This window comes from Blennius ocellaris (genome assembly GCF_963422515.1).
Source record: "Blennius ocellaris genome assembly, chromosome: 17".
Lineage (NCBI taxonomy): Eukaryota > Metazoa > Chordata > Actinopteri > Blenniiformes > Blenniidae > Blennius > Blennius ocellaris.
The window spans coordinates 7,749,167-7,761,324 of NC_137666.1; the positions used below are offsets into that span (position 1 = coordinate 7,749,167).

Consider the following 12,158-nt stretch of genomic DNA (forward strand, 5'->3'; position numbering starts at 1 on the left):
CCAATTGACATCACAGTAATGCGATTACAGGTAATTTACTGCCCCTCTCGGTCGTATATGTCGCCCCCTGGTGGAGGATGCCGTACGTGCAGAAACCAAACAAAGCTGCGTTCAAGACTCCGAATAGGCTCCAGATATTTGACACTAAAGTCAAGTACGAATCCACAGAAGTCGCATTAAGTTAGCAGACGCAGGATGGGGGTGTTAAAGCGTAGTTTGGCCCCGGTTCCGGTGTGCGAAGCGGCTCGGTTGCAGTGAATGTGTGTCCACTCGCTCTGCTGCGTCGTCCACCCGCTCCGCCTCCTCCTCCTCCTCTTCCTCCTCCTCCTCCTCCTCCTCCTCCTGCAGCTCACTTCCTGATTTCTCAGCAACAGATAGATGAGGACCGTTTGACTGCGGTCAGCGCGACGTCGTAGCCCCGATAACACAGCGCCGGGAGCGGCTTTGGCTTCGCCGAGGAGAGCTGCCTCGCCGCCGCCGCCATGGCGGAGACCTCCTCCTCCTCCGCCGCCGCCGCCTGCGTGTTCGAGGACATCCAGTATGAAGACATCCAGGTCGAAGCGGTAAATGTGAAGAGGGGGTTAACGTTAGCCCTGCTGGGATATAGGGGGGGGGGGGGGGGGTCTCTCCCTATCTCTCTCTTTCTCCCTCTCTCTCTCTTTCTCCCCCTCTCTCTCTCTCTCTGAACTCCAGAAAAAAAGGCCGTGAGGTTTTTAATGAGAAGTCCTCGAAGGCCTGAACATGACAGCTTGAAGAGGCTCGTAGAAGCAGAACAAAAGCTTTTATTCCCCCAACGGAGTAGAAACACTCGTAAAACGTACCCAAAAATAAAGAGGGGGTCCTAAAAGTAAAAGAAGTGAACCCCCACCCCACCACCACCACCACTACTATTACTACTACTGCTCCCCCCCCTTCCTCTCTCACCTCTTCGCTCTCCTCAGGCTGTTGGCAGAGGAACTTTCGGGGTCGTGTTCAAAGCCCAGTGGAAGGGAAAAGATGTGGCCATCAAGACCATCGAGAGCGACAACGAGAGAAACGCCTTCCTCGTCGAGGTACACGCAAACTGTCTCCTCGGTCCAACATCCACCTTCCTCATGCCTCCCATAGTTTGGTCACCTCTCTAATCTGAAGCATGAGATCAGATCTGGATTCAAGGAAGTTTTTTTTCTTTTCTTTTTTTAAAGTTTGGGTTAAACTTTGTCTTAGAAGTCACTGTCGTGTGTCTTTTGCTCTTTAACAACCATTTGGCAGAGATCCCACAAATAAAGAGTGTGGTTCGACAGCAAAGGGTGCAGGTATTATTTAAAGAAACTGGATTAAACTATTAAAAGTCAGGTAGGACCTGGTTAGGTCTTTAAATTTTTTTAAATAGTTTAACAATAACAGTGGACACAATAAAGGTATTTCACTATGTAGTATATAATCAATAATTATTACTAGTGTAATACTTTTTGTTCATTAGGAGTACTAATTTTTTGTAAAAAAAACCCAAACAAAATCTACATCAAATGTGAACTTTTTCTGAGTTTTCTCACAACTCAGTGCTGTAAAACAAAAGTAAGATTCTGCAGTATTTGTTGGGTTTCGTGCCATTATATTTCCAAGTTGTGAGCCACAGAACGACTTTCATCTTCTTATTAGTAAAGATGATGGTTGCTCTTTGAAAACAACGTAAAAACCACTATTGGCCTTTTTCTTTAAACTTTATTTTTAGAACAAGTGTTTCGATATCATATAGTAGCCAAATAGAAATAACAAGATTATTAAAAGAAATTACTCTTGGTCTTCCTAACACTTTATTAACATTGATTCAAATTAAACTTGTATAAATCAACTGTCTTGAAAACGACACTCAGAACTTTGAGAGCTGTGAACGTCTCTTAATTAGTTTTAGTATAGAAGCTTTTGCAGCTCACAAAAAACCCCTCACACACTTGCATTGTCAATAACAGACATTTGATTCAGTTACCCTTCATACAATATTCCGATCACAAACAATAATACTGGTAAACAAATACAGATACAAATTTGGAATGAAAAACAACTAATTGGCTATAATAAAAAAAAAGTGTAAATACAACACTACCCCAAACTGTGACCTCTCTGCTTCTCTTCCACCATGCGGTTTCTGCCCTTCTCACCTGTCTGTGTTTGTGTACACACAGCTTCGCCAGCTCTCCCGGGTGAATCATCCCAACATTGTTAAGCTGTACGGCTCCTGTGACAATCCAGTGAGTATGCAGCACTGCCAAGCAAACAGAGCACATGTTGGAAAACGCATCAGCAAGCCCCGATATGATTAACTCGTCATTCCTTCGCTGGATTTCAGAGGCTGGAAAAGAGAAGCGCAAGCACTTTGAAATCCCATCGTTTGGACATTATTTATTGAAAATAGTTTCTCCGGTGGCCGTCGGCGGAGAAACGAATGAGGGACGCGTCATTACAGAGTAGTGTGGCGATGCTCCCTGAGGGGGGTTCGTCTTCTTTGAGAAACCTTTGATATGGTCACCAGGGGCCGGAGAATAGCGGCTGTCAACACTAACGATGTGCAAAACACCCCCGACTGGTTGCTACAGGAGCACACGACCCAGCGCAGAGCATGCAGTGTATACAATAAAACACTCTTATCATAAAACGTCTTTTGTTTAAAGGGGAGGAAGTGCGATCACCGAGCAGAGAGTATAGTTACCATCTCCAGAGATGTTGTTGGATTAGGAGACGTGACGATGAAAGGGTTGTAAAAATAGCTGCCGAGTTTTCATGTCTTGAGATATTCGAACATGAAAGAAGTTCGAGTCTTTCAGATCTCTTGGTTGCCTCACTGAGATTTTACAACAGGACTTGGAAGTAAAAGAGACATAAACCTACTGCACAATTACCTCCGATTAGAAGATTATTATGGCACCTTCCCACTTTATCTTCACCTTTTCAGGCAGTTGCAGGATGTTGTGCAGTGATGTTGGTATTATAGTGCCACTGCTGTGCATTAACTTCGTGCCTTTTCTGTTTGCAGGTCTGTCTGGTCATGGAGTATGCAGAATGTGGCTCTTTATATAACCGTAAGTCTTATTACATCCTCCAGTTGTATAGAAATACATACATAGTGTTCAAACACAAATAAATTAACCGTATCAATTTTAAAGTGATTTCACTGTGTCACAGTCCTCCACAGTGCAGACCCTCAGCCCCACTATACGGCGTCTCACGCAATGAGCTGGTGTCTGCAGTGTGCCCAGGGAGTCGCTTATCTTCATGCGATGAAGCCAAAGGCCTTGATTCACAGAGACCTCAAACCACCCAAGTACGACCCCCCCCCCTTTTTTTTTTTCATGACCAAACATAACAAAGCTAAATAAGTCAGACTTCATGTGAAGAAGTCTATAAACATGAGTATGTTCACTGGAGTGTTTGTTATTCCATGGTACATTTGTCATCAATGGTCCTCAGTCATAAGGTTGATTTTTTTATTTTTTTTTTTTAAGTGAAATGAACAAGAAAACCTTTATACTTTAATGTGAGCTCGGTCAACAGTTCACATCCATCCAACTCTTCCCTGCTTATCCTGACAATTTCACGTTTTTTTTTCCTTTTGTTTTTTTGTTTTAATTAGGATAACTTAACCCCTACCTAAAGCCAAACTTTTCAAGGTCCAGTAGGTGGCAGTAAGATGCAAAAGTCAGTTCTTGCATGTTAGTTAAAAGTATTTTTTTTAAAAACAACCTCCAAATTACTACAATTTTTTTTTTTTTTGCATCTCATCAGATACATTTTGAACTATAATGAATGTCTGGCTCTAAAACTTTCTTGTACATTTTAATTATAACAAGTCTAAATGAGATGATTGGACACCAGACGTTGGTTATGTATGTCATTAGTGGGGCAGTGTTGCGTTGAAGCGTATGTTTTTGTACTGTAGTATCCTCAATTTTGTTGAATGAAGTAAAACACGATCAATGTCTCTTTCTCTTCCTGCCCAGCCTGCTCCTGGTGGCTCGTGGTACCGTGCTGAAAATCTGTGACTTTGGAACAGCGTGTGACATTCAGACCTACATGACCAACAATAAAGGCAGCGCGGCCTGGATGGCGCCAGAAGTATTTGAAGGTCGGTTTTCTCACTCCTCCTTCTGGCTGGAAGACGGTTGACTATCCGAGAGCCGCATTTTGCAGCAGCTTCAGTATATTTGTTAAAACTGCCAGTGTGCTCCTTGATAGAACTTTACTTCCAGAAAGAGAGAAATAAGGAGAGTAGTTGGTTCTGCCAGACAAATGGAGGATCACTTTCACTTTTCGATGGTGGTAAATATCATTTCTTTGTGCGTGTGTGTGATCCTCAGGCAGTAACTACAGTGAGAAGTGCGACGTGTTTAGTTGGGGAATCATCCTGTGGGAGGTCATCACCCGCAAGAAGCCCTTCGACGAGATTGGGGGCTCTGCGTTTTGCATAATGTGGGCCGTCCACAGAGGTAAGTGAGGACCTGATAATGTCACTTGTAAATGAAGTGACTAGAAGTCTCACGCCCGTGAGGATGGTTTTTGCATGTGCGCCTCAGGAAGAAAACCAAAGACAAGTGTCAGTCAACAGAATATAACCTGTCCAAGTGTTATTTTTGAAAAAAAAAAAGGTGCAGGGTTAATCGTTATAATAAAACACTCACTTTTACAATTAGATATAATGTAAATAGAATAGAAACAAATGAAAACGATAAACTGAGCTTAAGTGCAAAACTATTGATGCAATCTCTCTGATAGTTGCAGACTGATATGTGAATATTTGGGTTTCAGTATCATATCTAGAGTTCAGGTTTCCTTGAAACAGACAACGATGTCACAAGAAACTGCCCTGACAATACATCAGTTTAAACCTGTGCATGTAAAAAAAAAAAATGTTTGCACAAAATTCAACATCACAGACGATCTAATAATACCTTGGTTTGCAATAGGACTCAACCTCTTTGATGAGGCTCTGTACTACACTGTACCATATTTATAGAGGAGATGGTTCCACTAAGCAGTCGCAATACAAATAGTCCTCGATAGGAGCAGTCGTAGACAAATGTCTGTTGGTTTCAGGTCTTTCCATATGATCCTCCACTCTATCCACTCACTTAAACAGTGAGTGGATCCCCCAGAGTCAGCATTCATGTGCACCGTCCGTAAGCTGATTAAAGTCAGTACCAATAGCAGTGACAGTAACTTAGGCCGACCATAGCGCTTTGCTCAGTTGAATTCACACACGGGACCAAGATCTCAAAACGGTGCGTTGTGCAGTGTTGCCAGATGCCCTCCTGTGCTGCAGGTACACGGCCTCCTCTGATCAAAGACCTCCCCGAGCCCATCGAGACTCTGATGACCCGCTGCTGGGACAAAGAACCCAGCCAGAGGCCATCCATGAGCGAGGTCAAGAACACCGTGAGCAATCTCATGAAGGTAACATCCGCGTCTATGATAAATGCGTGGCGTTGTGGAAAAAGATCTGACTGAACGAGCCAGAGAAGGATAGTTCAAGTTTTTCCAATAAGCACCTCAGAGGTAAATGAAAACCTGAGTCCTCTGCGAGGATGGCTCGAAGTCCTTGCAGCAAGATTGATACAGTAGACGTCAATGAAAATGAGTAAAGTCTCCCTTAAATCTGTGATCCACACCTTTGTGCAATTTACAGTCACCGACGAACTGAACAGGATGACGAAAGCGTGGCACTCGGAAACGACTGATGCTGTCAAAACAGTACTGTAGCACCGTGGAATTTTCAGTTCGGCTCGGGTTTCAGGACCCAGGCCAGTGAAAACAATCAGCTGGTGTGCAGCTGGAAGGAAGTTCACACATGTGGAAAACATGCAGCTGAATCACTTTCATCCTAAATCCAACCTCACAGTATTTGTTATGTTTTGTTGTTTTTTTTGGGAGGGGGGTGTTGTTGTCTTTTTAGGCCAAGATGCACAAAGACAAATGTTTCGCAGGTCTCCAGTTTGCATGTGAAGCACACATGCCTGCTCTTGTGTATGTGTGTCTCAAGTCTCAGCTTCTAATCTGCTGCAGTATAAGAGGAGGAGATGATTAATTATCTTCTCCCCAAAGAAGCAGCTGTGCTAATTACCTCTGTCTGTCAATGTTTCCCTAAATCGGCTTTAGTACCTCGCCCCTGCTGTTCCCTCCGGCTATACCCCTGAGCCGTAGAGCGCCACGCCCTGACTCAGCTTCCCCAGCCTACAATGACAGACTCACCTTGAAGAGTCTTGACCCTGCGATGGAACCGTTCTGAAAGAGAAACACAACTACTTTATCCCCTTCATCCAAAATTCTGCCACTGTAGTGAAGGTGTTTTTAAAGTTGCCAAGAGCAAATTCTCCTATGATGGTTGCACAGGTGTCGGGTTTTCCTCTCCAGTATACACGCTCCTCTTTTTTTTTCTTATGGAATTTCCAGAGCCCTGTGTGGTTTCCTGGAGATATGTGTCACATACAAACTCTAGCAAAGCTTCCAGGATCGTGTCAGCTGGACTAGAGAAGTACAAAATGTGGCTCACTGAGAAATGTGATTAAGGTATCGAGTGAGGAGGGTTTCATGTATGGGAGCAGAGTGTCGCTTTAGCTCCGTGACATTACTTCCTTTGATACACAGTGGGGAAAGGTGTGTGATAACCCCTTTTTTTTCAGAGCTCTGTCTGATGTGTTTGGATCTTGTAGTACTTCCCGGGATCCGAGGAGCCCCTCAACCTGCCTCACCAGTCTTCAGCCAACAGAAGTGGCTCCTCGTCTGCCACAAGTACAGGTGATGGCTCCTTTCGCAAGTTTTTCGGCTATTTCCGGGCTCGTCTCTGGTGAACAGTTTTCCAGAGTGTCTTGTTGCGCTATATTTTATTGTGTGCTGCTTGCAGGGTCGTTCGCTGAATGTACCTTCAACAGTAACCGGAGCGACGACAGCCCAGAACGCAGAAACTCAGTCGGCAGGGAGGACACGCTGAAAAGCTTTGAGTCCAAATTCCCGCTGCAGTTCAAACCTTCAAAGGTGACATAACTGAACAAAAGTGTGCAGACTCCCGACTGCTGGTATATTCATTGAATCGGGAATGATCTTGTGACTTCAGACTGCCACGTTGCGGACCGGTCTCGCCAGGGTTTCTAATGTGGATTCTCAACCGGGACGCTCCCAGAGCCCCACGTACTCCACCAGCCCAGGAACCAGCAGCAGCCAATCAGAGCTGAGGATGACTTTTAGTCCCACAGGTATCAATCCTCATGAGAAGCATAAACAGATCTCACTAAAGAGGGTGTGTGGGAGGATGAGTCCCCCCTTTATATGAATCACATTGTATCCTACCAGCTGCTCAAAACTCTCATGCTGAACAAAGCTGAATTCTTTGATATTTTTCACTCTATATGATATTGTTGGTCGCTGTTAGGGCCAATAGAAAGTTAGAAACACTCTCTAGTTTTTAATATAACCTTGCCACCATCGTATTTGGCCAAAATAAGTTTAAACGTGTTAAAAAGATAAACGGTTGAAAGTTCCATAATTTCCTCTTTTTATTAAGACGAATATTAGAAAATTATAAGAGGAGTAAATCATGCTGGGATGGGCATCCCCATGACCCCCTGATTTGTTTTCGTCTGCCGCTTCCTCGTCCACTAAAGCCCACCCCACACTTTGAAAACCACTGATCTAATGTAATGGTAAGAGGAGCTTTTGTGTATGGATAAGCTCTGATCCTCCTGTAAGCTCGAGTCCTTTAAATAGTTCTCTATATGAACACACATGACAAATCCCATAAAATCCCTTTCCAAATATTCTGTGGCGCAAGATGAGTTATGAGCGCGACTATACAAAGGTTATCGCGCGCACAAAGCATCAGTGCTTCGGCGAGAGTGCACCGCTCACCACGTGCCACCGAGGGGCAACACACTGCTGTCGGTGTGTTTCTGCAGGTTCAGGCTTTGTTCTACACTACACAATGGCTGCATCATGTGTTTGTGTCTGTGTGTGTTTAGCGACCAATGGATTAGACAGCTCTTTTCCTATGGCCTACCTGAAACTGGATCATCAGTTGCAAGTAAGTGGAGAATTGTTGGAGGAAACTGTTGTGTTTTTTTATTTAGACTTACAAGCGGCAATAACACAAATTGACTGGTTTTGAATTGCCGACGAATCGTTTTTGAAATAACAAGTAAATGTACACATTTGGACCTATGAACTCTTTTTATCAGTAGGGTGTTTTCTCGCACACATGATGGATAATGTATACGGTGACCTCTTGATAACAACCAAAAACTAATTTGTGCGATGAGGTCGCTCATTGCTCCATTTATTTCAGTCAGTGATGGTAATATATGTGTGTATAGGGTTGGCGTGATCACTGGAGCTTTAGTTGAATATTTTCATCCTTTATGCCTCTGCCTGGCAGAAAATTGTAAGACTTGTTCAAAATGTATGATTTATCCCACTTTCTTTTGCAAGTAATGTCTAAATACCCTTCACCCACCCAAAGTCATTCATTTTTGTTTGGCAATGATTTTGAATTTGCCAATTCTTCAATCTGACACATACACCTCATTGCTCTCATGGTGTTACTTCAAAGTTTCCAATCCGATATTTAGTCCACTGCCTAAAGAATGTGTGTAGATTGTCTGGCAGTTGATATGGAATTGTAAATATTTTCTTTAATTTATTGGTCTTGTGTTTTCCATACTGTGCTTGAATTAGTTTTTCCAAGTTATCTTTAGTTGGAATAGGTTGCGTTGTACTGTATGATATGGGGTTTTTTTAATATTAGTTTTAGTTTCTCATGTCAATGTTGTCGTTAATCAGAACTTACGATGTCGCATGAAGTGACTAAGTTGTGTCTCTGCTCTCAGCCTCTTGCTCCATGTCCTAACTCCAAAGAGTCCATGGCTGTGTTCGAGCAGCACATCAGGATGGCTCAGGAGTACCTCAAAGTTCAGTCAGACATTGCTCACTTTGCAAGGAGAAAGTAAGTCATCCATTGTCTATATATTTCTGATTTTACACAATTTATATTGATCTTAAGGATTTGTTATTATTCAGTGTAATTTCAAAATCTAATAAATCCCATGTGTTTATTGTTAGCTGCTCCTAACATTTTGATTGCTATCCTGAGCTAACTGCATTTGAATTGGCTGTTTCTCATGTTGTTTATTGGAACAAATCATAGGAGATGATCTCTGTACTGCTGCCCCTGTTCAGACAGGAGCTGATGGCGGAGCTGGAGCAGGACCAGCGAGAGCAGCAGACTTCATCTCGGCTCATCCAGGAACACAGCAAGCTGCTGGAGGACAACGGCAACCTCCTGGTCTCCTGCCAGGGCCTGAAGAGCAAACTGAGTCTGATCAAGAGTCAGAACCACAGCTAGGACCATCGGACAGGCTGCAGCAGGCTGTACACGTTCACTCTGCTCCCATCTGTACTGCTTCTTCCTCTGATGGATCCATCACCCCCCACCCCCCCCTCCCAAGAACAAAATTAGGGAGCTTCATTATCCTGAGAACAGTGAGTCAGACAAAACGGTGTATCAGGATGACGGTACAAGAAAAAAAAAAAAAAAAAAAGACTTCATCTGAAATGGAAGTTCTCTTTTTTACAAGTGAACTTTAAAATCACAAAATGATCGCTCCGAAAAGAGGATCCGGTATTTTCGTCTCGGATTGTCGGCAAGTAGCCATAAACGCTGAGCTTTCTGGTCATTGCTCTGTGGAGATTAAAGTCTAAACGGATTCATGCGGTGAGCCACAGGTTGGGGGAGCTGTGGGCAAGGTGATCATCACACTGCTGAGAAAAACTCATTTGGAATCTGAGTCATATTCATGATATTTTTGTCATGTAAGTATGCAAATCAAAAAAAAAACCCTGTGTATGACTGGACTGAACTGAAAGCCAAGAGGGCGATAGCATATGAAACCATTTTATTCCCGGTCATACTGACAGGTTGCAGAATGCAACATTTCCTTATTTGTTGTAAAACAACAAGTCACACCTGGTTAAGTGGAATCTGATTAGAAACGGATCTTAAAGCTGCTTGGGACAAGCAGAACCAGCAGCTTCTGCTCTGTTAGGATGGGAAAGGAAGCACAGCAAAGTAATGTCAACTCGAGCACTATCGGTGAATGTTCCGCTGGCTGCTCAGATGAGTCAACTCGAAATCCTTCAAGGTGGCAGAGCAGCAGAAATAAGCCGGTGCACCGAGAGATGCCTTTGCCGAGCATGATTTTTTTTTATTGTAATCTTTTTAATCGTAATGAAATAATGTTAAGACACACAAAAAAAAGCTTTAGCGTGAACCTGTAACGGTTATGATGGTTGCAGACTGTATATAAAGATTTACCACATATTTCAAGATCTAACTCGCACCAGAAGAGTTGTGCGATATATTTCCTACGGAGCCCAACAGATGTTAATAATATTTTTTTAAATGTGAAATACATCCAGTATTCAACAATAGTCCTGCATGTAACCTGAATGATTGAGCTCTGGAGAGTTCCTATCTGGCGGGCGTATGTGCTGAAGAAGTGCCGCTTACAGTCCAAGCATTGTTAGTTTGTATTAAAAATGTCTTTGTAAGATGTCGATGTATGTCATGTTGTCGCTGCAGACTTCGTCATGTACAAATCTGCTCACTAATGGAAATGGGGGGGGGGGGGGGGGGGAATGCATACCAGTATCCCAAGTCAGCCTGACCTTAAATATGAGTGCCTTGAGTTTCTTCAGGTAATCACCATTCAAAAGATGAACTTCTTCACTGTGTTGACGATGAGGCTCCTTCACGGTGGTACGATAGGACCAAACTGATTTCATCTGGATTTTATTCAGAAAAATACCCTCCAAGCCCATGGCCGTATTTTCTCCCGAGGTTTTGGAAGACATTTAGCCAGTAACTTTATTTGTACTTTTTTTTTCTTCTTATTGTAACATGTGGGGGAACTAATGAATTTCCTAATTTTCTACCAGTTTTACTGTGAATACAACACTTTGCCAAAGGATTACTGCTTAGGAGACATGTTGCCTCGGAGCAAAACGAAAACCGTTACAAAATCGACTGCGTTGTAGGAATGATATTTTATAGTTGCATTTTTACAGCTCAAATTCCAAAAGTTGAGACAATGTGTACCAATGTAAGCCGCTTCAATTCAATGGCTGCGACACTTCTTAATGTTAACATAAGTAATGTCCCATTAGAGCTCCTCAACAGTGCTGGTTTTCCACTTGTTGTAAATGATCTGCGCTGCAGACCCAGACTTTTCGACGCTGAAGCAATGCTATGAATGTGATTTGTCGTTGCTGAACTATGCAAGTCCTTCCCTGAGTGAGATGTTTTCTGAATACAAAGTTCTAATGCCTCCATGTACTGTTTAGTGTTGGCGGTGCCTTTCCACATGTGTAAACTGCTCACAGGCACTTATGCAACCCAGTGACCATTGCGAGATGTGCTGCAGAAGGTTCAAAGAAATATTTTTTTCTCATTTATGAAATTCTGACCATCTTTACACTGTTTCTCAAAGCTTCTTTATGCCTATTTTCATTGTCAGCAATCCACTCAATCAACTTTTCCCCATCTTAAATATTGGAGATGTGACTGAAATCAAATTCAAAATGAGCTAAAGGTTGTTTTTATATATATATGATACGTAAAAATATCTCCCTTCCATCACCTGACATGCTGTTTGTTTTATTGTGAATAAAATATGGGTTTGTGGGATTTGCTAATTCTTACATCTTGCTTTTTTTGTTTTTTAACTCTCCTTTTTGAACTGTACATGCATATGTGGACTTTAAAAAAACCCCAAAACAATTTGAATTTTCTATTACTCTGACCTCAGAACCATTTTGTTTTGCCTTACATTTCAATTTACTTTGGTCCCAAAACGTTAGCAGCATTTATCTATGGTGATATTTTCAATAATTTGTTATATAGCGGTCTAATCCTCCACTTTTAAACTGCATTTATGCTACAATCCCATCTTCTGTACCACTGTCTCTTCCCAGCTGTGTTGTCTCCATGCATTTTATATTATTTCGGGCTACATTGTATTTGATGGGACAGTGCAAGATGTTGCACAGCCGTCAAACTCCAGTGTTCGCCAGGACCGCAGGCATGTGCAGAGAGCGTGTTGAGGGAAGTCTGGGGCGAGTTCAGGAATAGTGACGGGGCA

General features: G+C 42.8%; 1 protein-coding gene across 1 annotated transcript; it reads left to right on the forward strand.

Moving 5' to 3' along the window:
• The first annotated feature begins 375 nt into the window (after positions 1-375).
• LOC308142045 (mitogen-activated protein kinase kinase kinase 7-like) lies at positions 376-11,660 on the forward strand. The gene is made up of 14 exons (XM_080512335.1): positions 376-563; positions 942-1,052; positions 2,166-2,231; positions 3,014-3,059; positions 3,163-3,301; positions 3,978-4,102; positions 4,335-4,463; positions 5,297-5,427; positions 6,684-6,768; positions 6,875-7,005; positions 7,085-7,223; positions 7,986-8,047; positions 8,850-8,965; positions 9,199-11,660. The coding sequence occupies exons 1-14, from the start codon at positions 483-485 to the stop codon at positions 9,362-9,364; spliced, it is 1,527 nt and encodes a 508-aa protein (XP_080368461.1). The 5' UTR covers positions 376-482; the 3' UTR covers positions 9,365-11,660.
• Positions 11,661-12,158: the final 498 nt, after the last annotated feature.

What these genes read in the sequence shown, in the direction of transcription:
- LOC308142045 (XM_080512335.1), top strand. Translation starts at nt 483, where the DNA reads ATGGCGGAGACCTCCTCCTCCTCCGCCGCCGCCGCCTGCGTGTTCGAG. An exon ending in ACGGCTCCTGTGACAATCCA is followed by an intron (nt 2,232 to 3,013) that starts GTGAGTATGCAG and finishes TTCTGTTTGCAG; the next exon opens with GTCTGTCTGGTCATGGAGTA. An exon ending in AGAGACCTCAAACCACCCAA is followed by an intron (nt 3,302 to 3,977) that starts GTACGACCCCCC and finishes CTTCCTGCCCAG; the next exon opens with CCTGCTCCTGGTGGCTCGTG.